This window comes from Semicossyphus pulcher, unplaced genomic scaffold (assembly GCF_022749685.1).
Source record: "Semicossyphus pulcher isolate SPU_LCO1_2020_fin unplaced genomic scaffold, fSemPul1.0.p SCAF_9, whole genome shotgun sequence".
NCBI lineage: Eukaryota > Metazoa > Chordata > Actinopteri > Labriformes > Labridae > Semicossyphus > Semicossyphus pulcher.
In genome coordinates this window covers 31,740,048-31,765,478 of record NW_027211770.1, presented here as the reverse complement: position 1 = coordinate 31,765,478, position 25,431 = coordinate 31,740,048, and the positions used below count along the sequence as shown (strand labels likewise).

The window sequence follows — 25,431 nt, the reverse complement described above, 5'->3', positions numbered from 1 at the left end:
AACGTGGATTTTTATTGTTTTAGTTTCACTCGAGCGCAGTAAAAGTCAAACCTACATCAAATATCTAGGTTGCACGCAATCTCACTAACTCACAGTATTTTTTTTTAAAGGAAACCAGTGACCCTTTCTTTTTTTCTGGCTTTTAATTTGGTAATGATATCAACCTGAATCCGATTTTTTTTATCTCTGTGTATATTTTGATATATATATATATTTTTTGATGATATTGGTAATAGATTTGTAACATTGTTGTAATTTTTTGTCTGGACAAAGATTTCTGTGGCCTGCGATCAGCCAAAATATTTTTTGGGACTCTGTTCATGCACAAATTGACAATTAAAATCAACACATTTAACAGGCTTGTGAGGGACAGTGTCATGTTGTTATTGCAACATCAAATAAAAAGTAACTAGGAAAACACAACACTTACAATAAGGTTTGTCATACTTCACATAGCCTATCCCATAATAACCTTACCGTTCAGGCCAAACAAAAATAAATAAATAAATAAATAAAAATAAGAAATAAAACCTAAATTATATGAGGCCATTCCTCACAAAGGCTTTTGTATTCATTAAAATCCTAACATAAAGTATGTTCTCATTCGCTCAGACAAAAACAAACAGCTCTACAGCTACACATTTGACATCTAAATTGTTTATCGGGGGATGCAATTGCTTCACATCTGTGTAGCCTGGTCTCCATGGTAACAGCATGTTAGTGTGAGGTCAAATAAGAACAAGGCGAGGTGTCAACGCCCACTCTCAGAAACAGAAGGTGGATCTGTTATTATTTCATGGCACCGAGGAGTGAGTCATCCTGTCAAACACAGACAAGCTATGATTTAGGGGAGAAAGTGGCAGCGCGCCCTCTGCCGGCAGATTCCAGCTGCTGCACACTGAAGAGTGTAAACCACAGAAGATAACTTCCTACCGAGTTTATGAAAGTGTCGAAATAAGAAAAAAAAAGAGGTTTTCACCTACTCCACCTTTCCTGTAGGAAGTCAAAGGTCAAAGGTCAGAGTATGGAGCTAGGAGGAGTTATTTTTCTTGCTTCTTGATATGTGAATCAGTAAAAAAATAAATACAATTTAAAACATTTATTTATTTATTTGTTCAACCTGAGAGAAGGGCAGAGAATAAAAACAGTAGATGACCTTTCAATTTTTTTTTTTTTTTATATGTTTATAATTTGATTGTAATTACGGACATAAATCCGGGTAACTATCTTTTGTTTCTGTCCTGTGAGATTTACAGAAATCTGTAAAAAATCTTGTGAAAATTATGTAAAACTTTGAATTTAAACCAAAAAAAAGACTCTCAGAGGCTGTGTGATTTAAAAAAACCCACATTGTGTTTAATCAGTCTTTCATGTGTCATCACAATACAAAATATTTCACACATTCATCACAATAATTAAAATATTGTAGTGCTTTAAACGACTTTGGATCAAAGACTTTTGTGTTTGAATTACAAAAATACATCGATAAAGGCGACGCCTCGTTTGACTCCTGCAGAACATTTTTCTGTTAAAGTTGAATGAGGTCAAAAATAAATCAAAGCTGATCCTAACCAGCAGATAAAGGTCGCTCCGCTCCTCTGACATTTCAGTGTAGTAAATTCCTCTGAATGAACAACAACAAGCAGCTCTTTGTGTTTGTGCAGCGCTGCGTTTCTCTGCAGCGTCCCCATAAAAGACTTCTTTTCTCCTCAAGTGAGAGGAGGAACATTTGGAGTTTGTCCCGCTAAACAAAGTGTTTCCTGTTTTCTGCAGCTCATGGAAGAAGAAAAAAACTGAAATCACACTTTGTCCATCTGTGTCGGGAAACATTTTCACGCCCACGAGCTAAAAGGTTTTGTTTTTCGTTGCAGAAATTTGCTGAAACAGATTTGAACACTCATATTACTCTGCATATCTGATGATTGATCAGTGACCAATAATTAAGATGAAGGACTGGAGTTCACATGTAACATGATTACATTCAACATTTAAAGGAGCAGATTTGCTGCTTTTCTGAATCTTTGATAGTCCAGGACTGTTGCACGTTTAAAGACCTCATCTAAAGGTCTTGGAAGTTTTGATAGACGTTCTTATTCATCTATTATTCAACATTAAAAATGCCCCATGGAGATAAATGATCTCTTGTGCAAGGGATGGGCAACGTAACATAAAGCAAGCACACAGAAACACCACAAACAGACACAGTGCACACAGAGAGCAGGGTCTATAAAGAGTCTCATAAATAATGAGAAAAATAAAGTGTAAAAAAACGGATTTAAACGTTTTTTTGAACTGGTCGAAAGAGGGTGAAGATTCAACAGTCAGGCAACAGAACGTATGAAATGTTTGATAGAGCAATAAAACAGAATATTTTATAATGTACCTGAAATGATAATCTTCAGTTTCAGATTTAACACTTTGCTGGAAACTTTCTGCGACTGAAATCTGAAATTAATTTCCAATTGTTGATGAGACGCATCTGAAAGCAGTAGAACAGTTATTATATAACTCTGAATGTCAGCTGCAACAAGCCTCTGATTAAAGCCTCATAACTCTCATGCAGAGACTCGCCACATGTAGAGGGATACTTCCTGTGAATGTTGAGAATAAAATCCTCTCTAACTGTCGAGCACATGACAGTCTGTCGTCCGCTCCTTTCTGTCGGAGCCTAAAATTCTGGTTAAAATCTGATTATAAGGATTTCTTTGGCACAGGGGCCAAGAGTTCAGAGGGCTCCTGATCAATCAGTCGACTAGACAGAGACACAAAACGTTTACAAGGAGGTGCAAAACGACGACAGAGACATGCAGAGCAACTACAAGAGAAGCAAAAGAGAAAAGAGAATTAAAAACCTCCAGAAAAAAGATGCAAAATGATGAAACAGAGACGCACAAGAAACCTACACAAACACATGTAGTTCAGTTTGTGTCTCTTTCAGTCTCGGCCTCGGTCGAGATGTTTCAGTCAACTCTACAGTTGCAGTCCTTAAGAAGAAGTAAGGGAGGAACGCCTGCCACAGAGAGCTGTCGGATTATTCCTTTAAATTAAATCAGAGTGCATGATGGACTCGAGATGACTACAGTTCATGATTTTATAAAACAGAACGTGAGAGGATTTGGCTCTTGATCCTGGTCTCAGGTCTTTCAAGAGCATCCTGACACACAGAATCAGATTGGCACATTTCTTTCGGTCTCTTCTGTCAGATGTCTGAGTTTGCATGTTCACAGTTTGATGAAGAGCACGGCGGTGACCACAGCGAAGCCCACCAGCAGCGCTGCCACCTTGGGGATACGGTTCCTGGCAGAGCTGAGCTCGTGCGGCAGGATCTCCATGAAGGTGATGTAGATGAAGGTTCCCCCTGCGAGCCCTTCCAGCGTGCAGCGGGCGAGCTGGTGCTGCGGGGACATTTTAGTCTCCGTGAGGCCGATCCCCACGCCGATGCCCAGCGGTGACATGATGGCGAACAGCAGCAGGCAGCCGACGACCACCGAGCGCCGCAGCCGGCTCTGAGTCAGCTTGAAGGACAGGCTGAAGGAGATGATGCTCTTGTGAATCATCAGAGCCAGACAGATCTCCAACACCTCCTTCCCCTCTTCCACCAGCCCCACCGCCAAACCCTCGAACACCGAGTGCAGCGACAGAGAGAAGACCAGGACGAAGGCTCGCAGGGCGGACTGGGAGTTAAAGTCCACATGGAAGTGGCCGCCCTCGGACTCCTCCGACCCGCGGCGGTGGTGGGAGTGATGGCGACCGTTCGCCTGGACGCTGGAGTCGACCAGCAGAGTCCGACGCTCCTCAGTGACAGAGGACGACTGGTCCCTGAAGGCCAGGATGATCTGCTCCAGGACCAGGACCAGGAAGAAGCCCATGGCCATGATGAACTCAGGCAGAGGGAACTGGAGCTGAGAGGAGAGAAGAAGAAGTGAGCAGAGAAACAGGGTGTAACGACAGACAGGCTCAGGTTGTTATTCTAAGTGTGTGACAACATGACAGAAAGGATCCCTACAGAGATAGACCTTTTTGTTACAGAGGAAGATGATTGTTTTAACCACACACAGACGTTACATCGCTCTCTGCAGACACACCAGACTCCATTCATAAAAACAGTGATTTTACCTCACAGAAGGAGCTGCTGCTCTACATGCTGCTTTGATTGGAGAGTCAGTCTGCATTATTGTTTGACGTTATAAATTGAACAAAGGCGGGGCAGCAGCGTCTGTGTTCTGTGAGGTAGAATCACAGTTTTTGTAAATGGAGTCTGGTCTAAAGAGAGCGACGTAACGTCCGTTTCTTTGACCAGAAATAACGAAGTTGTAAAACCTTATTTAGAACTTTTTTTTAATGTTTTTATTTGAAGTTATTGAATTTTATTTACAAAGATAAAAGCCTGGAGAGGCACCGCCTCGTGTTCAAGGGGGTCCCAGCAGTTCACAACATGACATCAGAACTGACAACAAAAGAACAATGACAATAAAACAAATATGAAATCAACAAAAAATAATAATAATAAAAACAATACATATAAAGAATACATAAGGCGCCACACTTCATTTGAACCTAAAGGCCCTTTTACCGATTGTTTTCTCGGCACGAGGGACAGAAACATAATCTGAGGAGGTCCTGGTGTGATGATTTGAGGTAAAGGATACAAAATACTGTCGGACACGAGGAGGATCATTGAAATGAATACATTTAAATAGAAACTGAATCCAGTGCACGTGTCCTCGTAAAGAGATGTCCATGTAAGTGCATCATACGCTGTACATTGAGGAGTTACAAAAGCACAACCTGCAGAGTCTGCTGTATGCAGCGTGAAGATGAACGAGGTCTGAGCGATCAATAACATCACCACAGTCCAGAACTTAAACATCAGTTTGTAGCGAACGCTGCGCCTACAACAATCGGTTTGGAACGTTGATGCCAGCGCTGACTGTGCATGTATCAACGTCATGCAGAGGGCTGCCATCACACAGGTGATCACAGTGAGGTCAGGTTGGGATTTTTAAATTGATTTCTGACTTCAGGTTTCGATGCCGTCTGTGCGGTTCGATCTGCTGTCAGGATCTCTGAGAGCACAGGACGACAGAGTGCTGAGGAGTTAAAACCAGCGGATGTGGAGAAGATTCAGATCAGAGATTAGGATGAAGACAAACCTCACAGAAATACACGTCATCATTATATTAGGATCCACGTATAATTATATCACATCCACAGAAAAACATGCACATGTTTGACAGGAAACGCAGGACTGGAGGAGATCAGAGGAGCAGTTACACTGTCGCAGGCTGATGATGTCACCTTGTGATCTAATGGAGGCTCTCCATTTTTACGTTCACACATCCATGTTTCTCTTTTGAGCTTTGTTTTATTTTGTTTAAAAGAATTTATCAGGTAAAGTTGCAGTATTGTTTATGTGAGCTCCTCTTTGTGTGTGCGTGAACAGCTGACAGGAAGTGTGCCTACTACACAAATATAGCAGAAGAAGAAAAAGATCTGCAAGTGCTCCTGTTCACTTTAAGGGTTAGTATAAAATAACACTGAAGAACAAATAAAGGACCAGAAATAAGATATAATTCATTATAATAAATGTTGTTCTTTCAAATTAAAAGCCCTGAAATGTCTGACAGGCTGAATTTACAACCTTCAGAAAACAACAAGAGCTGGAAGGCAGAAAGAGACACATTAAACACGATGTGGTGAGAGGCAGGAAGTGTGGGAAGACACACACACACACACACACACACACACACACAGTGTTACCGCAGTATTTAACTTCTGCCTGTTCAAGCAGCTGGAGGTTAATTCAATGTTATTTGAGAGGGAGGAAAGCGATTCCCGGTAAACACCCCCTCCTTCCACACGTACCACACACTCACTGAGATAACACACACACACACACACACACACACACACACACACACACACACACACACACACACACACACACACACACACACACGGTTTCCCAGCAGAGTCTTTTTAGCATTGACCTTCAGCTGCCCTCCTCTGCTAAATCTGCCAGTTTGAAGCTTTTTTACTCCACATTAAATCACACTTCAGCTGTGTCAGCAGCAGCAGGGCTCTGACTGACAGGCATCCATAGTGCCCAGTGCATAAACCACAATAACTCTAGTGATCCTCTGAATTTTCCATAGCGACGCCAGCAGTTTCTCGTATCCAGCTTCTCAACATCTCCTACATAAATGAGTTTGGTGCTGACGTTTGTGGTTTCTAGACAAAGACTTTCAAACTTTGGTGATCCTCTGACGTGTGTGACAGCATGACAGAAAGGATCCCTACAGAGATAGACCTTTTTGTTACAGAGGAAGATGATTGTTTTAACCACACACAGACGTTACATCGCTCTCTGCACACACACCAGACTCCATTCAGAAAAACAGTGATTTAACCACCCAGAACACAGGAGTTTTTGCGGTCTACTGCTGCCTCGATTGGTTTGTATGTCTGTTTTCTGTGCATATAAAAATGTTGTGTTGGATCTTAAGTAATCAGTAAAAACACCAAAGTCACACAACAACACAAACTTACTGAAAGATTGAGGCACCTGCAACTCCTGTGTTCTGTGAGGTTAAATGGGCACTTTTGTCAATGGGGTCTGGTGAGTTTGTAGAGTAACTTTTTAGATGCAATTATATTTCCCTTCCTGCAGACAGCTCAGCACAGTGTCAGTTACTGGCAGCAGGGAAATATCAGCCCACGTGTTCATGTTTCTGTCTGTGTTTTTACAGCACTAACAGTGTGTGATCTTACTGTGATCCCCGCGTTGGTGAAGGCCTCGTTGATGCTCTCCAGGTAGTCTGGCAGCAGGTCCAGCAGGCAGGTGGCCAAGAAGACTCCCCCAGCAAAGCAGCTGATCAGACTCAGCATCCTGCGCCGCAAATCTGCAGGACAAAGATCAACTTAAAACTTGATCTACAAGTTTGGATTAGACAGACACAGCTTTGATTTGTTCCTCACCCGGGTCGACGCTGCAGCGGCCCGTCCCCCGGATGATGCAGAGCGGGGCGAATCCGAACAGCAGCGTGACGGAGAGCAGGACCACCAGTGCTCCCAGTTTGATCTCCAGAGGGGGGACGGCGGCAGGGTTGGCCTGCAGCACCGGCGAGGAAACTCTCCCCCCGGCAAACATCTTTAGTCTGGTTTATCTTTAGGAGGAGGAGGAGGAGGAGGAGAGGGAGGAGGTCTCAGAGAGCTGCCATGGATTCACACAGGAGAGGAGAATCTGCCAGAGACACAAACAAACAGTTAAATCTTCTTTGGCTTTGTTCCATCTGTTATGTGGATACGGTAACCTTTGACCTCTTTAATGGCGGTGAAACATCTCAACAACAAGTGGAAAGATTACGATAAACTTTGGTACCATCATTCACGATCTCCAGAGGTTTAATCCACAGTAGATAAGAAATTGACCCGGCCTGAAGGTCTGAAAGTGATGCAGCAGTGTGTTAAACCTGCGTCTTTCTAATGACCAGCAGGGGGCGCCTCCACTGGCTGCAAAAAGGAGTCTGATTGTTTCCCCCACCTCTCTGACATGTAGAGACTGCCAGCTCAGAGTCACGACAGACTGAGAGACTTTATTTAGACAAAGAGCCGCAGTGAGTCAGGGACAGAAACGAGAAACCCTCGAGCGTCCATGAGCAGAAAGTCAGGTGTCTCTAATGTAGGAAGCACCTGAACTCATCACGTTTGCCATTAACGCACGCTGTGATTGTGTTGAATTAACCTGAGAAACATAAAAGTCAGACGGACAGGCAAGCACCGGGGTCATGCTAACAGATGTCGGAGCACGTGAAGGTTTTAAGGTTTTAAACTTTTCAGTTATTAAAACATGATTCTGATCATTTTTGTACCCATCTACGCAACTTGACGTCACGTATTTTTCACTTAAATATATGAAATAACCACATGGTCAAGACTATTTTTGGAGCATCCTGAATGAATTAAATATTTTTTTTTTAAAAAAGCACTGAGTTACTGTTCTCACTTGCGTCCATGTGAATAAATCTTCTCCGTGGCTCGCTCCAGGTTCACTCCCACGAGCGAGGATTAGAACGTAAAGCGATGTCAAAAGGATGTAAACATTGCCGTAAAGCAGTTCAGTCGCTGGATTTGCATCATTACACAGAGACGATATAGAAAAACACGTACGACTGAATGTCTTTGAATGTCCTTACTCATCCTGTTCTCTTTCAGGTGGTCGTGATCCACCTGATTAGGAGGAAACAATAAAGGGGGGGTGGAAGTAGGGAGTAGAGGGAGAGCAGCTGCTCCTACGGCCCTCTGTGGGATGGTCTCAGTGCCTGCCTGCTTTTGTTTGGTTGGCCGGCCCATCAGCCCTTTGTTTAGTCTGGTTTTGGGTTTTTGGTGGGTTTCTTGTAATTTCATAAATGAATTGTTTTTGTGGCAACTCTTCTGACTTTTCATTTTGTTTGGCCTCTTTGATTTGAGCCTTTGGTGAGATCGTAACAAACCCTTTACTACAGAAGAGTACTGAGGCCAGGCAAAGGAAGAATAAAGAACTTTTTTAGGTAAGGTTACAAAATGCGTCACTAAACTGGAGGGAAAGAAAAAACGTATTCATTTAATATTTAGTAAAAATCTAACTGACTTGAAAACAAACCATCCAGAAGGTCTTCAGGGCGAGTCACAAGATTGTTTGATTATATCTGTATTTAAAAACAGGAGAAAAAGATAAATTATTCTTATTTTTCTTGCCTGCTACCAGCACCGAAAGTTTCACTTTATTCTCAAAATATTCATTATTTTTTTATGCCTGGCTCTTCTACTTCACTGTAGTCTGTTTCCAGTTAAACCTCTGATCCTCTGTACGTTCATTTCTGATTTCTACGGAGCAAAATCTGTGAGGAGATTTAGAGCATTTTAAAGTTTTTGATAAATATATGTGTGACTGACTCCTGCCAGTTTGAAGCATCATTACACTGCTACATGTGTTCAGACCAGGAGAGTATTTATTATCTTTACTTAAAGATAAAGTACCTTTGCTTCCTCTGCTGCCTTGTCAGGTGGAACTCTGCGTTTATCTCTTCCTCACATGATAAACAGTCAAGTTTATCATCAACTCGAGTCACTGTTTTGATGACTTGTGACTTGACAAAAAATAAATGACTTGAGACTCGTCTTGGACTTGAGGCATAATGACTTGCGTGTGTTCATAAGTTTGAATGTTATATGTTAAATATAAAATTCAACGTTGTCAAGTTTCTGTCAAACTATCAAGTATGTACGCAGCGCGAACTGGGCATCATGATTGGACGACTCAAAAAGCTCCCCGGTATGTGATCGTCATGATTGGATGACTGGCTGTCAGTCAAACTCCTCGCTATGGCAACCCGCAACATCAAAGCCCCCAAAGAGAAGCCTCATCAGTCGTACTCGTTACTCCTCAACACGGTCTCAGAGCAGACCATCATCATGGCTGCGTCTGTGCCAAGATAACACAGATACAATTCACTGTCATACTTTGTGAACAGGTTATATAAACTGGCCAATAATATCGTTATTAGACGGGCTGCTAACACCTTGTGTTTTCTCTTTATTAAGGCCGGATACTACAGGTCAGAGTGCTGGATCTGGGGAGATAAAAAAGTGACTTGACTTGTCTTAACTGAGGACTTGACTTGACTTGCCCAAGAAAAAAATGACTCGAGACTTGCTTGAGACTTACTTGAGACTCGAGCAAAGATGACTTGGTCACAACACTGCTGTTTCCGGTATTTATATCTATATGTTACTAATGACATCAAACATTAATTAGCCATAACGTGTTTATATCCTGACAGAAATGTTTAAATCTAAATAAACACATAAAACGTCCTTAGAGGATCCTTGATGTCGGGAACACGATCCTAAAGTTCAGACTGATGCATTGATGGGAAAGAAGAATATTCCAAAGATAACATATGTTTAGTCACAGGATTATGTTGTGGTCGTATTTTTGACCTCTGATGGCATCAACCTGAACTTTCTAACGCTTACGTGTTAATTAAAACCTCTTTCGTACCTGACAGGCAACACGCTCGTTATAAGCTCCGGTAAGAGATCATAAACCAGAGGCACGAAACATGTGACTCATAGAAACATGGAAACTTTCACGAAACTTCCAACATTTCCGTGTTTTTATTTCCGCTCGGTGATTAATCCGGATCGTACCTGAATCCGGATCCAGCTGATTCTCCTCCGTAAAAAACGATTCCGTTCAAATCTTCAGAATAGAATTTAGTTTCTTTCTCCGCTCGGTGAGGTTACATGTTGTCCGGGAAGAAGTGGTGGTGACTCAGTTCCCATCAGCTGATCCCGCTTTGTGATGGAGCTGCTGTCAAGTATGTAAAGACACACCGCGTTTCCTGTTTTCAAAATAAAAGCTGGGTTTGGTCAATCTTGGTCTGATGTGAAGCAATTAATTTGCATGTATTGTGGAAAATTAGCTAAGCCCGTTACAATTAGTCCACTACAAATGAAAGTGCTGCATTCAAAACCTGACTTGAATTAATTAAAAGTGAACATTATTAGCTTAATGTACTTTAAATATGAAAAATAGCGAAAAAGTAATGATATTACAGATAAATGTTCCCTGTGGTCAGTATTTTGATATTATACAAAATGTTTTAGGGATTATTTTAATGCTTTCATGTCAGCTAAAGTCAAACAGTGTATTATGGAATATTTTTCTACAGTAAAAATGCAAACTTGGGTCAAGATCCCGATTGAGGCTTTTAGAAAATTAAAATGTCACCTTAAATTTTTGTTGCAGAAAATTACATTTATTCTTTCAAAACTTTATTTATACTTTTTTTTCCGGGGGAAATACTGAACCAGGGCTGCACGGTGTTGCCGTGGTTAACGCTGTTGCCTCACAGCTAGAAGGTCACTGGTTCAAACCCCAGTTTGGGCAAGGTGGGCCTTTCTGTGCGGAGTTTGCATGTTCTCCTGCACGTGGGTTCTCTCCGGGGTCTCCGGCTTCCTCCCACATGTCCAAAGACATGCTTGTAAGGCCAGTCCAGGGTGTACCCTGCCTTTCGCCCAATGATGGCTGGGATAGGCTCCAGCCCCCCCGCGACCCTGAAGGATAAGCGGTATAGATAATGGATGGATGGATACTGAACCATTTTACGACTGTTGGCTTGTAAAATCATTTAAATGAAACATTAGGATGAAACAGGAGGGGAGGGAAAATTAGTAATGTCCAAAAGCACCAGAACCTGTGTTTAGAGGGTCATGAGTAAATAAAGCATCATTTAAGGACTCATGTTAAGTATTTAGAGCACACTTCTTTAAACTGACAGTTAGTGCTTTTATTTTGGTGGTAAAATTCCCTTGTTTTCCGGTCTTGCTGTGTCTGACTCTGTCTAACTTCACACAGCTGCCGGTGGGAGGAGGATCCGTCCAGCTGCTGATGGTGCCGCTGAACTCAGATCCTCGAACCGTTTTTAACACTTATTAATCAACCAAATGTGTTAAAAAGCTTCAGTCAACAGTCTCGCGATGTTTGACTTTATTGGCTGTTTGTCAGAGAATGAAAACGTTAAGACAGAACAAAAACCACCTGTTACACTAAACCAAGACTAAATCCATAAAGAAGATATATATTAAAGTATGTTCAGTACACAACAGAGGAAACAACGTCTGCTCCGTTGTAAATAATCCACATAAAGTTCTTCAAACCCAAGCAAAGGTGATGATGCAGGTGATCTTTATCTTTTTATGTAGCTTTTCTTTTTATGGTTAAAATGTACTGAAGTCACAGGGGCCAAAGGTCAAAGTGAACTCAAACACTAAACATGAAGTCTGTCTTTATGATGGTGTTGGTCTTCATGTGCAGATTTATGGAGCACATTTTATATTTTGGCCACTGGAAACATCGTTAGACCGCTGGGTAATCTTAAAATCATTTAAAATTCTATTTATCTATTTAAGAGTTTAAAAAATATCCCTGAAAAATATCCAGAGACGACGAATGTGTTTAAAAACACCCGAACGCTCTTTCAAAGATCACGTGAACCTCGTGAGGAAGTCGGCGAAGTTTCAAGAAAAGTTGAACGAAGTTGTTTACAGCTTCTGCTTTTGGCCTTTAAATAAATTATTGAGATTTTTATGAATGTATTTACTGCTTTTTTTGTAAATATTGTTTGATATTTGCCAGTTATTTATGTGGTAAAAATTTGCCTTTTGGGGATGATAAAAACATCTCACCCTAAATATTTTCTTTTGAATCCTTTAAAGAAATAAAGAAGACCCTCCAGGAACAGTCATGAGTCTGGGCTAGATCCTCGAATGCCTTTGGAACCCCTCAAGAGCACTTAGATAAAGGTGAACTAAACAATCATAAAAACCCTCTTAAGAAGCAACAGCCTTCATGAACCTGAACTAAAGGTCAAGAACCATTTGCATCCTGCTAGAGGTCCTTAAAACCTGCAAGACCCCCCCACAGTTCTACAAGGACCCTGTGAAGAGGTGCTGAAACCCCCTAAAGTCTTCCTCCATGAATCCCTAAAGGTTGTTTAGGTCCACTGAAAACAGTCTGAACCCTTTAAAGAGTCCTCCAGAAGCCCAGGTAGTCTCTTGATACCCCTACAGCTCCTTTTAGAGTCGCCCAGGGACCCCTCACACCTCCCACACCTGTACAAAATAAACATGCTCACAACAAAGACATTGAAACCATAAATAACAACAACATGCTAACTGTTCATTAAATGGTGTGTATGTCAGGGACTAGTCGTGCTTCATCTGACACTTGGCGCCTGGATAAACGTTTGTATTTGGTGTTGAACCCTCTGTAAAGCAGGAACAGGGAACAGGTAACATGGATGTACAATAAAAATCATGTGAGATCATAAACTGTGAACCGTCTCTTCCAGACCACAATAAAAACTAAGTGTTATGTCACATCACATGCAGAGGATAAAAAAGAGCTTGTGTGCCGATTAGGTGAAAATATGCACCTCAAAATGAAGTTGGAATCAAATCCTAAGGACCCTTTTCAGCGCTGTAGATCAAAAGATACTGCTTTGAGAAACTCATTCCTGAACTCATCCTGAGTTTGTGGGTCACTGGAAGGCCGCTGGTATCTTCTCTTCACCTTCTGAAACTTATTGTTGTTGTCCAAAACACAACTAACTACTACTCCTCCAGGAACCCCAGACAAACTCCAATATTTCATGTAATCCAGAGCTGTGGTAGACCAGCTGCGGGGGCAGAAGGTGCAGCTGCCCGAGGGTCCAAGCTCAGAGGAGGCCCCCTAATAAGCTACGTTTCAACCACATAGCTATATATGGTTTCAGCACTGTGGACAGCGCCGCACCTATGGAGTCCATGTGTGATCTGACTCTCTGACACAGATTTAAAACGCATCGAAAATAGGAGTCAAAATCAGTTTGTTTTTTGCCTTTATTGGACAGGACAGCTGAAGAGAGACAGGACATGTGGGGAGCAGAGAGTGGGGGTGACATGCACCAAACTGGGAGTTGAACCTGTGATCAGAGCGTCAGAGGACTGTCGCCTCTGTATATGGAGCACCTGCTCTAACTGAGCTAAACCAGCGCACAAAATCAGGTTTTTTCTCTGGTGTATTTGTGAGTTGCCTCGACAGTCAGCCAGAGAGGGTAAAGAGGCTCTCTGTGTCCGGTGCAGGGCCCTGTGACAGCTTCACTTTATCATGCCAGTTTTTAACAACCTTTGAGCAACAGTACAAACATGGACATGATTATTTCTTGTGTTTGTGGTTCTGCAAAGAGAAATATGTCTCAAGGACGCACTCACACAAAAATAACAGGTCAGTTAGTCTCTGGCAGCAGCCTGATCTCTGCACTCTCCGGGTCACTGCTGTGCCCGCTGTAAGTTCCCAGCGCATGCTCACGCTAGCTCTCCAAAGCGCAATCTAAGACCTTTCATGCAATAGGAGAAGATATATCAGCTATTTTATAGTTGTAAATTTATGAAGAAGGGCCCATCGAGAAAGCTACGCACCCTCTGGTCTGAGAGTCCAGGTCCGCCCCTGCTTCAGAGTGTATCAAAGGAAACCCTCAAGACCACCTAGGAGGCCAAGGAACTAAAACTTTATGGAGGTCCCTACAATCCAAGCAAACCCTACATCAGTAAAGTACCCTGGTAGCCCAAAATGCATTTTGGTTTGAATCAGGAGCCTTAAAACCTTCAAGGAGCCAGTGGATTTTCACAAGTATACAAGCATTTTCCCTTTTTAACCCCTCTTCTTTCTTTGAAGAAGTCAGACCTTAAATCCTCATTCAGAGGTCTTTCTCCAGTATAACCTCCTCACAGTAGTTGTGGAAGAACGACACTCTGCTGTTGTTCTGGCAGAACTGGTGGAGCCCCGACCAAACCTCAGGGTCCACGTAGGTGTAGAAGACCAGGTAACCTTTGAGACTGGGCAGCAGAGCTTCCAGCTGAGCCACGAACACCGAGCACACTGAAGCCAGACTGCGGCCGAAGATGTTGATGTTGAAGTGCAGGGCGTCGTGGCGGTAGGGGACAGCGTACGGTGTGGTGCACAGGCTGAAGGTGGTGGGCTCAAACTCTCGGTCAACGATCCACGTCAGCCCCCTGCGGCGCAGCACCTCCATGTTGGCCTCCACGGGCTTAAAGAGTAATAAAGAGGGCGAGGTCTGCTGCCTCACAGCACAGAGACAAGATGGCCTGCAGGGGGCGACAGACAACATCACTGGTAGTATAAGAAAGGTCAGATTCTTTCCCTTCGGTTTTTGCTGAATGTGCTGCAGCTGCCTTTATGAGATAACAAGTGTTTAAGACACTAAAAGTGTCCCTGTAATGACACACACCTCCTTGGCTATGAGTCGATACTTGGCCAGTGTCTGAGGTGAAGGCTGGTCTCCTCGGCCCAGCCTGACAGCAGAGACCTGTGGGTGATGAAGGCGGATGTGTTCATGGATGTGCCTCTGGAGGGCGCCAGCGATGCCGCGGCCCCTCAGATCAGGAGCCACCCTGAGACCCTGGAATACACCCGTCTGACCACCGTCAACCAGGAGAGCAGACTCCAGGGCCACCTGTAGGGGGAGCAGGCGAGCTTAGGTGGAATTAGCATACTAAAAAAAACAACAAAAGTCAAATGTAAAGCAGTTTGAAAACTTAAGATTACAACAAACAGAAAACATCCAGAAAACTGCACAATTCATTTTTCTTTTATGGCGTTTGTCTCCAGTCCTCACCACTCTGTTCTTCATCCTTGTGATGAAGACGAGTCGTCCTGGCTCGTGCAGCCAGCGGTGGAATGTAACAGGCATGTAGTCCAGTCCATCGAAGGCGTCACTGCAGATGTTCAGGACCTGAAACATGAATACAAGTATGTTAAAAAAACAACAAATTATTGTTAAATGACAAGTGTCAAGCCTCTAGTCCGGTGTTTTAGTCGCCATCTTGGTTTTTTTATGAAGTCAGAGGTGACCATATCAGGGAGAGAGGGTAGATACTAATTTCTAGGTCACTATCCTGAGTGACAGGTGGCCCCGCCCTAACCCCTCCCCTCTCCCTGCTCTGTGTGACTCTAAATGGGAGCATCAGTGACTAAATGAACATCATGCTGTGTTGAAGTTGAAACTAGAGATTGAGACCATAAACTCATTAGCAACATGTTTACTGAGGGAATAAATCAGGAGAGGAGGAGGAGCATTTTTTCTTCCGATGATGTCGCCCCCTGCTGGCCACTAGAGCAAATTCAGGTTTAAGTTTCAGTATTGGCTTCACTTTTGTGACCGGGAGGCCAGGCCCACATGTTAAATGTAGTTTATGGGTTGTATTTTCTTTCAAAGTCAATCCATAAATCAGCTAGCTGCTTCACAGGAACTTGAGTGTCTTAAGTACTCCAAACGTATCTTTTCATCTTAAGTTACCTGAGGTTAAGGTTCAGGCTGCAAAGCTTCAGTATACTAATGACCAAGTTTGAAAAATAAGATCGAAGTCGTTACAAACCAGAAGGCAGAAAAATAAAGCTTAGAAAGGAAACATGTGGGACCTGCTGGAAGTCCTGCTCCTCTGCCAAGCTGCACACCACGTCACAGGTTTCCTGAGCTGCAGACATCCGAGAAGCTGATTTCAGCTAACTCAGAGAAGGAGATGTTGGTGTAGGCTGTTTTAAAAGTCTCAAAAAAGTTTGCTTTTTGTTTTGAAAAGTTCCCTCTGTTTTTTCCCCTTTTTACACAGAGAGGATTCCAGTCAGCAAAAGGAGGGCAGAGCACCGATCCTGAGCTGCGTTCAAGAGCCACAACATAAAAGCAGTGCTTCATGAGCATGCAAAGGCAACCTTAAAAACATCAGGAGCACGAACGATGACCTTGAACGCAACTTCTGAACCCAAATCCCTCTGCTGGTTTTCTATTGGCTACAAACATCTGTGTCCAATCAGAATCAGGCTGGTGGGAGGGTTCAAATCAACATGACAAGAATAACGGGGCTTCTTAAGTAAACAAAGTGAGCTGAGACAGATCTCATGAAATTAATATTTGATAAAGTGTCACATGCCGGCTAAATTTGGTATTACACGCATATTAAAGGATTACTGAAAATGCTAAATTGGAGTCAAAATATGAATTAATTTAAAATGTTTCTACCATGTCAAAAGCATTCTTCTTCTTTATTCAGGACGAACTCTTTATTTCTATTTGAAGGGAATACGTTTATTTCACTGGCCCTTATGTTTTATATCAAAGAAACTGTTCTGTAACTTTTGAAGATTACTAAGGAGTGTATGATGGTTTTATATGTAGAGGAAATAATAATGTTTATTTATGTAATATACCTGGTATGATCTTTTATCTTTATCTTTTATCTTTATCTTATATGGTCTTTTTGGACTTTAGATTTATACTTAAGTATTTTAATTTTATCTTTTTACTCTTCTTAATAAATACTTTTTGATGCGTTACAGATTTAAAAAATACTATTTATTGTAGATCAAAATATTTTACAGCATAAAAAAGTAGTTAAATAAGAATAATTTGAGCTAACTTTTAGTCTATTTTAGCTTCTAGTTTTGTTTTGTTTTTGTCGGATTTCCTGTCTCTACGAGCCTTTTTGACGCTGCAGAGACTCTTCCCATACAGCAAGTGGCGCTGTAAGCTACCCTGTATGCCAGAAAAATAATCAACAGAAGAAGAAGACGGACAAAATACAGGCGTAGAAGAAGAAAAGACGGAAGCGGACTTGTATTCTGCCAGCTGGACTTTTTTATTTACAGTGAAGCAAAGGAAAGCAGCGTGTTGTGTGTTTGTGTTGTCGGTCCTCCTGCAGCGGCGGAGGGGCCGCTCCGTGAGGAAGAACCGGGGTTTCTAAAGAACCGGAAATACCCAGAAGAAGACGACGAAGAAGAAGAGCGTTTTTGTGCAGTGAGTATTAACGTTAAATGGGCTGTTATCTCCTGTTGATCCGGATGAACCAGGATCAGGCCTGAGCGCTGACAACCAGCTAACAGCTCATTAATACACGGATCACTAACAGCTAATAACAGGCTTCACGCGGGCCTGGAAGAACCTCGAGATCTTGTGAATATCCTTAAAAACAAAAACAGGCTCATGGAAGTTGGAAATCACTTGTGAAGTTTCTGTAAGTTATTTACTCAAGTTTCTTCTGCTTGACTTTCATGTTTTAATTCATGCTACTTAATTCTTTTACTTCAACTACATGCCATTGCATTGTTATACTGTAAATATAACCACCAAACAGTATGAACAACAAATAAAATTAGCTCCACTTCCGCCAACAACAATAATAAAATCTTACAAGTTAGTGCAACAAAAATAATAAAAGTCCTTGTGTTTAAATGAATGCTTTCTTTTATACGTCAACTACATGTTAGAGGGGAATGTTGTTCTTTTACTGCACTACCTGTATCAGGTGCTTTTTAAGAAATTACCTAATTATCGTGTAAAACACAATTAATTGTTTTACAGTGAATGAAACCTCCAAACAGTGTAATAATAATACAATTATCCCCGTGCAGACAGCTACGATATTAAAATCAATAAAATAAAATCTAAATATTAAATCGTACAATAAGTTATAATAATGTAATGTAGAAAAAATGTAAGAGAATGGGCTCTTACATTTGCTTGCTGCATAGTTTAATTTAAGATTTTGAATACAGGTGTTTTACTTGTAGAAGATTATTTTTAAATTGTGGTATTTCTATTATTACAAAGATATGAATACTTCTTCCACCACTCAGAAAAAGGGAAAATAAGCCTTTAAAGTGCTTTATAAGAACACAGACCTTTTACTGAAGTAAAAGCAACAACACCAAAGACGAAAAACTGGAAACACGTTTAGCAGCTTATCAAGTTTCTATTCAGTCGGACAGGTACGATCAGAGGCCAGGAGTGTGTGCTTGTGTGTGTGTGTGTGTGTGTGTGTTTGTGGGTGTGTACCCACCAGGATATCCTCCTCCAGTATTTCGTCACCTGGGTTTGTCAGGATCAGCAGACAGACTCTTTATCCTGCTGTTTGATTTGTGGTGTGTTTACTTTCTCTTACTTTGCTGTCACATGTTCGCTGTGACCGCAGAACTTTGTGTCTGAATATTAGACAAAAGCCTTTTTATTTCTGTACTCACAGGGAACCTTGTCACTATAATCCTTAATATAATAATTAACCCTATTTATAGCATCTTTCTTTAAAGAAAAAGCCACCTAAAGTGCACAACATCTAAAAGAAATGAAGTGTACAGAACAGTTATAACTTAAAATACTGTTAATGTAAATAGTGTGTAATGTGTATTATTAGGGGCAGAAAATTCATCTATTAAATGCATTCATAGAAAAATACAAGAATCTTAACGTTGATCTTGTAACGGACCTGGAGCCGTTACAGACACTTTGAAATCTCCCCGGATGAGCTTTAACTAATTTATGGACTTTTTGTGGATCATGGACATGGATCACAGTGGTCAAACCTACTTAAAGTCAGGACTTCACAAGCGTCTCTGCACCTCTGGTAGAGAGGTCTGACCTTAGAAATAATCTTTAAACAACTAAACGGGGCTGGATGAGATCAGGATCGATGATAACACCCAGAGTTCTTAATTCAAGGCTCATTCAGGATAGCGAAGGCGGTTAACACGGACCTCTGTTAGGTCTAGATTCAGCTGTAGAATATGTGTTTGGTGTTATCTGCATAAAAGTGAATGGAAGTCAGTATACTGTGCAAATTTATAATGGCTCCTGTGTAAACATAAAAAGACTGAATCAAAGAGGACCCAGGACGGAGCCTTGTGGCACTCCACTTGGAACTAAATCATTTTTGTCCATTTATCAACTGATTTTTTGGTTTATAAAAATTGTAAAAAAAAGTGAGAAATGTTTCATCACATGACCCAGAGCCCAAAGTGACACCTTCACAAAGCTTTTTTTGACCAACCAACAGTCCAAACCTCTAAATTATAACAAAAAGGTTATTTAAGACAATCAGAGGAAAAGCTGCAAATCCAAAACATCTGAGAAGCTTAAACCAGGACATGTTTTTACTCTGCAACTGTTTAAACGTATGGGTAGTTTAAGTCACAACAAAACATCACATTTTGAAAACTCTCTGATATGTTTAGTGTAGAAAAAACAGAATTTAGAACGTATCTGAAGTTTTCAGGTTTTTGTAATGGGCTAAAAACTTTATCCAGTAACTCAAGTAAAGTACAAGAACTCTAATTGGTACTCAACTATAGTCCTTGAATAAATGTAAAATGTTACATTTGGTAAAAGACAGATTTGTTTAATTGTGTTTCAGGTCATGGATGCGGAGAGCGGGGAGCTGTTTCCGGGCGATGTGGGAAGCTGGCAGCTCGACGCTCCTTTCTCCTGCTCTGAACTCATCTTCAACGGCTCAGAGAAACCCCTGCAGGACTGGGCAGTGGACCCCGACTGTGTGAGTGTGCACCCAAGCACGTGTGTGATAGAATTAGATGCAGGTGAGGTTTACCTGACGCAGCTTGTGTGTCTCTCTTAGACACTGAATGACAGTGAATCAGAGGACGTCCTTCATGGTGTCGACCCTAACGAGGTGTTCCCAAGCGGGCCGGCTGTAGACACCTCATCTGAGAGCGACAGCGGCATCTCTGAGGATCCCGTAGTCGAGAGTCCCGTCAGCTTGGTGACAGCGGTGAGCACGGCGCCCCCCCAGCCGGCCCCCGCGACCATCTACCAGGTGGTTTATGACATCAGCAGCCTGGGCGGAGTGAAGACTGAACCTGGACAAGAGAACATCATCTCTATAGAGCTCGGTGAGGAGTCTGAGGACCAGTGTGTGTGACGGTTTCTGTAACGTTCAGTCCTTCTAAGGTTTACATTAAAGCTCATTCAGAGAGACTCAGGAATACATGCTCGTTCTTACCTACCAGGCCTGAAATCTTGATTTTGTACAAAAACTAACAGAAAAATCCCAAATAAATCAGAAAAATCATGAATGTATTTGTTTCTTAAAGTCAGGAAGTATCTGATGAAAGAACAGGTGAATCTCAGCAGGTGTTTTTCTTACTTAGATGAGCTTGCTTCTTTGCAGTTAAGCTAGTGTCACAAATGTAAACCAGTTATTTTCAAACACATGCAGTTTAATCAGTCACCTTTTCCTCATCAGTAACTGTGATGTCACTTCCTGTCCCGTGCAGATGAGTGGAGCTCTCAGGTGTTGTTTCCAGACTCGTGCATTGTTAACGAGCTGCCCGTGATCCCTGCTGCTCGCCTCGACGGCAGTCTGACCATCACGGAGCCTCACAGCCCCGACGCTGACCTGGTGAGACTTTTATTTCTTTGTGTGTCTTCCTGTCGAGAATTCAGTCGGTTTGACCTGGAGGACTGACTTCTTCTTCTACTGTTTCAGCTGTATCCAGACCTCCAGCTGACAGAGGAGGAGCAGAAGCTGCTGACTCAGGAGGGAATTTCTCTGCCCAACAACCTTCCTCTCACCAAGGTCAGACTGCTGAAGGAGACCTCGCTTCTTCTTCAGAGACTATAAACCTTTTTGCACCAGTTAGATAACGACAGGTTAATCTGTCCTTTAAACAAATAGACTTTTAGGCAGTTTGTGATTTTGTTTTCGATTTATTTTCAAACTTTTTTTTTATTTTTAGGCAGAGGAAAGAATCCTGAAGAAAGTTCGGAGAAAAATCCGGAACAAGCAGTCTGCTCAGGACAGCAGGCGGAGGAGGAAGGAGTACATCGATGGGCTGGAGGGCAGGTACGCACGCTGACTGGCTGAATGTCGACAGTCTGGACCGTTGAGACCAGGCCGCGTGTTGCTGTCACTGTGGGTTGAGAAAGGAAAAGTCTGGTGGACCGGGTTCTTTCGTGACTGGCTGATGTGTAGACCTGCTGCTTTTAACGAGAGAACTGGTTCACTTAATTCACTCCTATTTTCGCCTCTTCACATCGGCTCCCCGTTTGTTTACATTCGATTCATCAGATTACTTTAAAGGCTCTTCGTGGCCTTTCTCCCTGTTTTATTAGTTCTTTACGAGCCGTGTATGTATGGTTTTTTTTGCCTTCACTGTTTTGGTTTCTGTTCTTTTCAAACCTGCTGATTTTATGACGTCTCAGTTTCATTCTTCGCTTGTGAAGCACTTTTGGTTTTCTTCTGTTGGTTGGACTAAAAAAGACATTTCGCTTCATCATCTTCGATTCTGGGAGGTTTTTGTTATTTTATGTACTCAACTCCTCATCGTAAACTGTCATGAAAACATGAAAATAATCACAGTAATTATAGTCAAGATAAAAGCTTCAAGAGTCTGCTGAACGGCTCTATGCTACGAACGCATCAATGTAACAGAGACAATAATGCTAAAAGTTATCCTTCATAGAGAAAAAGAACACTGCCTCTGTGTGTGTTTATGAAGGACTGTTAAATGTTGCAGTGTTGGTTTTCTCAGCTTACACAGGCCGCCTCAGCTCAGAGCAGGATTTGAGAACTCTCGCTGCTTCAATCTTGAGTTTGGTCATTTATCCTCGTTAATATGGGAGTTTCTGTTATGTTATGTAAAATATTCACTTTATAGAGCCTTGTGTTGTGGCTTGAGTTGAGAAAGTGTAGCTTGTAGTAGTAGCAATTTAGTGTTGGAAGTCTAACTGTATTTCCTGTTCCACTCCAGTTCAGTTGGTGGCAGTATTGCACCTTTTAGCTGCTTAGCCAACAGTCAATGAATCGTCGTCTTTGAGTCTGAAAAGTTTTAGTTATTTTATAAACTCAAGTCCTCATCATAAACTGAAAACATGAAAATAATCACAAGTTAAAGCTCTAATATTACAATAACTGTGTGTGTGTGTGTGTGTGTGTGTGTGAGAACAGGGCTGCAGCGTGCTCAGCACAGAACAAGGAGCTGCAGAGGACGGTGGAGCAGCTGGAGAAACGCAACATGTACGACCTCAGTTATTATTGATTATTGACTCTTTACTAGCAGTTACACTGCGCACACAATTCAAATGTGTTTCCAGCAGCAGAGGGCGCTGTTGTCTTCTTTCTGCTCTCCCTTCTCATATCATTTTAAATGTCCCACTGGAGAAGATAATAATGAGAACTAACTAAAGTACGACACATCGTCTGCCACCATAAACCAGCGTGTTCGTTCTTCCCCCTGTTGTTCAGGTCTCTGCTGGCTCAGCTGCGACAGCTTCAGTCTCTGATCAAACAGACCGTCACTAAAGGAGCTCAGACCAGCACCTGCTTACTGGTAGGTAGAGTGTGTGTGTGTGTGTGTGTGTGTGTGTGTGTGTGTGTGTGTGTGTGTGTGTGTGAGAGAGTTTGCATATTTTGTCATTATTTATACTGGTACCAGTTCCCTTGTTGTGACTGAAACAGTAAAATAAGAGAGGATCTGGTTCCTGTGTGTCCTCAGATCATCCTGGTCTCTCTCGGTCTGATCATCATGCCGAGCTTCAGTCCGTTCAAACGGCACCCCTCTGCAGACGACGACTACAGACCCACAGGAGGTCAGTGCCTGATGATGTCACTTCCTGTTTTTGAAAATATTCAGCATGCAGAGTCACAGACGGTTACAGAATTCATAAAACATCACAGATCGTTGTTTGTGTCTGGAGAATGTTTTACCCTTCTGACTTGTTTTTAATGGAGTAATAATTATAGTAAAGTTTATTTATGAAGCGTTACATGAATACAAAGCGGAGAAGCAGCTGTGAGAGAGTCATTTATATTTTGTGTTACTTTAAAAACAGTAGAAACAAAGTAGAAAAAAATATATTTCTGCATCTTTCCAGTTATTTCCAGAAACATCCTGACAGACCCCGCCTCCTCCCAGCCGGCAGCAGAGGAAGCAGACGGTCCTGCGTTCCAGTCAGACTCCTCATCACCGCCGTCTGAGGTCAGCCAATCAGGAGCCCCGGATGCTGCTGCTTCCAGCTTCCAAGAACCAAAAGACAACCCTGAAAAAACTGATGGGACAGCCGTAGAGGGGAGCCAATCAGGGAACAGCTCTGCTCTTGTTGCTGGGCAGACTGAGCAGCAGGCGATGGGTTTGAGGTCGAAAGGAGGAAGTCGTGATCCCGGCAAACCTGCACACGCCGATGAGATGTAGACAGACTGTTTGACTTCCTGTCGGGACACATGAGCGGTGGATGAAGGCGAGCCTGTGATGAGCTGTAGCAACATGAGGTGCAGTGGACGCTCTGAGTAATCTGTGCTGAAAATGCTCAGCCCATATCGGTCAGGAGGTAACTGATTAGTGATGGCTTAAAAAAATATGCAGATCATAAAACAAGACGGAGACACGGCCGTCTGTCCTCTGATGGATTTTATAAACAGAAATCATTTTTCAAACTGTAACCACAGTTAAACCTTAAATTAAGCGGATCCTCGGATGCTCCTGTTTCCTGTAAAGTGTCCTCTGACGTCGGTGTGTGCTCAGATCTTACGTCCTGATTTAAGAACAACATAGACGCCGCTAAGAACGTGTAATATTTTAATAATTTAGATCTAGATGAAAGACAAAAATTGATTGGCAATAGGTGAATTGATTTTCTTTTTGACCATCAAGCTGCTTTTTACTTTGGTCCGCCATCTTTTCTTCATAATAGGACAGTACGGGCCTTCTCAAACCACACCCTCCTCACTGGCTGTATGTGGGGAAGCTTCGGGATAAACTCTCCTCACTGCGGCTGAAACAGGAACTTTATGCAACCATAATTTCATGTCGCACAAATAACAATCTCGGAACCGGCCGACAGTAATTGCCTCTGGGAATGACGGGCAACTTCTCTGTATTCTTCGGTGTAGCCAGTGTTTAGTGACAAACGACTTCCAGCCAACACTTCCTCCTCCGTGTGCTGCATGTTTACAGTCCAGTCAGCAGCTCGAGCAGCGACCGTGTGTTCAGATCAAAGGTAAATTCTCCCTCCAGATGTGTCTGCTAAATAAACGCTGTCATCTCTCGGTTCGTCCCATCCCCCGGAGGAGCGCCCGTTCATCTGTCTGTGCTGAGTCTCAGTCTCACTGTAAACAGGAAGTTACACAGAGGCTGCACTCTGGCTTCCTGCAGCGGGATGAAGCCCAAACAGAAACAGATTTTCTTGTGATCGACTTTAATTAACGGCTCTTCAGTTTGCTGAAAGAACAACATCATGATGCAGATTAGGAACAACATGAAGCTTTGTCGGGTCTGTCAGTGCCTCCGACACAGTGCTGCTTTATGTGTGCGCTGATGTTAAATCTGAAACACTCATTTAGAGTCATTTTGCCAGTTGAACTTTCTCATTCAGCAGAAGGTGTGCTGGGCTGGTTTGCTGCCATATGTATCTGTCTCAGTATGAACCTTTGAATCCACCAACTCGATCGAATTAGACAATCTAAGGAGCCGAGTGTAACACGGTGACAATCCTGTCGGGTATCAGAATATTAATATTCAATAATTAAATGAAGTCAATACAGACGTGTTCAGGTTGAAGGTGCCTTTCTCAGGAGGACCGAGAGTTTGTTGTGTAATAAAAGAAACACATGTAAAGTGACTTTGAGCTTTTTGTAAATAATGTGGAACATGTTAAACATTGTTTTTGTTTGTAAGAGGGACTTTTTTATTCTAACTCTGAATGTGTCAGAAGTCTGTCTGAATGATTAATTATTGATTCTTTTCTGCTTCATTAAGAAAGTTTCATGTATTTATTGAGCTCCTCTGTAGTTACAGGATGGAGACTGAGAAACGACCTTTGACCTTTTTAGCCTTTCCTGGATCTGAGATGAGATTCAATCTGTGGAATCAAATAAAAACCAGTCAAACCTTATTTTTGATTTCTAACAGCAGTGCAGCGACTCGTCTGTTTGTAACGTTTATGTGAGACGGCTTCATTCATTCATTTGCTCCTGAGTTATTTTGACTTTATTAAAACAGAGCAGTCGGTACTGTCTGAGTTATTCATCACTTATTTAAGATAAAACTAT

General features: G+C 42.2%; 3 protein-coding genes across 4 annotated transcripts; 1 reads left to right on the top strand and 2 right to left on the bottom strand.

Moving 5' to 3' along the window:
* Positions 1 to 1,331: 1,331 nt before the first annotated feature.
* On the bottom strand, positions 1,332 to 10,305 carry LOC138584122 (zinc transporter ZIP1-like). The gene is made up of 4 exons (XM_069656280.1): positions 10,192 to 10,305; positions 6,979 to 7,243; positions 6,772 to 6,902; positions 1,332 to 3,902 (listed from the first exon to the last, which is right to left on the bottom strand). The coding sequence occupies exons 2-4, from the start codon at positions 7,148 to 7,150 to the stop codon at positions 3,222 to 3,224; spliced, it is 984 nt and encodes a 327-aa protein (XP_069512381.1). The 5' UTR covers positions 7,151 to 7,243; positions 10,192 to 10,305; the 3' UTR covers positions 1,332 to 3,221.
* Positions 10,306 to 13,955: 3,650 nt separating this feature from the next.
* Positions 13,956 to 16,090, bottom strand: LOC138583550 (histidine N-acetyltransferase-like). The gene is given in 3 exon segments (XM_069655407.1): positions 13,956 to 15,059; positions 15,222 to 15,338; positions 16,025 to 16,090. Coding segments are annotated over 3 exon segments (960 nt in total). The 3' UTR covers positions 13,956 to 14,282.
* A 1,165-nt stretch (positions 16,091 to 17,255) lies between these two features.
* Positions 17,256 to 25,431, top strand: LOC138584081 (cyclic AMP-responsive element-binding protein 3-like protein 4). Of its 2 annotated transcripts, none has more exons than XM_069656219.1 (10): positions 17,256 to 17,393; positions 19,783 to 19,920; positions 20,002 to 20,275; positions 20,660 to 20,784; positions 20,872 to 20,961; positions 21,122 to 21,228; positions 22,333 to 22,401; positions 22,630 to 22,714; positions 22,880 to 22,973; positions 23,259 to 25,431. In XM_069656219.1, the coding sequence occupies exons 2-10, from the start codon at positions 19,786 to 19,788 to the stop codon at positions 23,573 to 23,575; spliced, it is 1,296 nt and encodes a 431-aa protein (XP_069512320.1). In that variant the 5' UTR covers positions 17,256 to 17,393; positions 19,783 to 19,785; the 3' UTR covers positions 23,576 to 25,431. The 2 variants fall into 2 exon arrangements, with proteins under 2 accessions (XP_069512320.1, XP_069512321.1); XM_069656220.1 differs by lacking the exon at positions 17,256 to 17,393 and adding an exon at positions 17,532 to 17,610.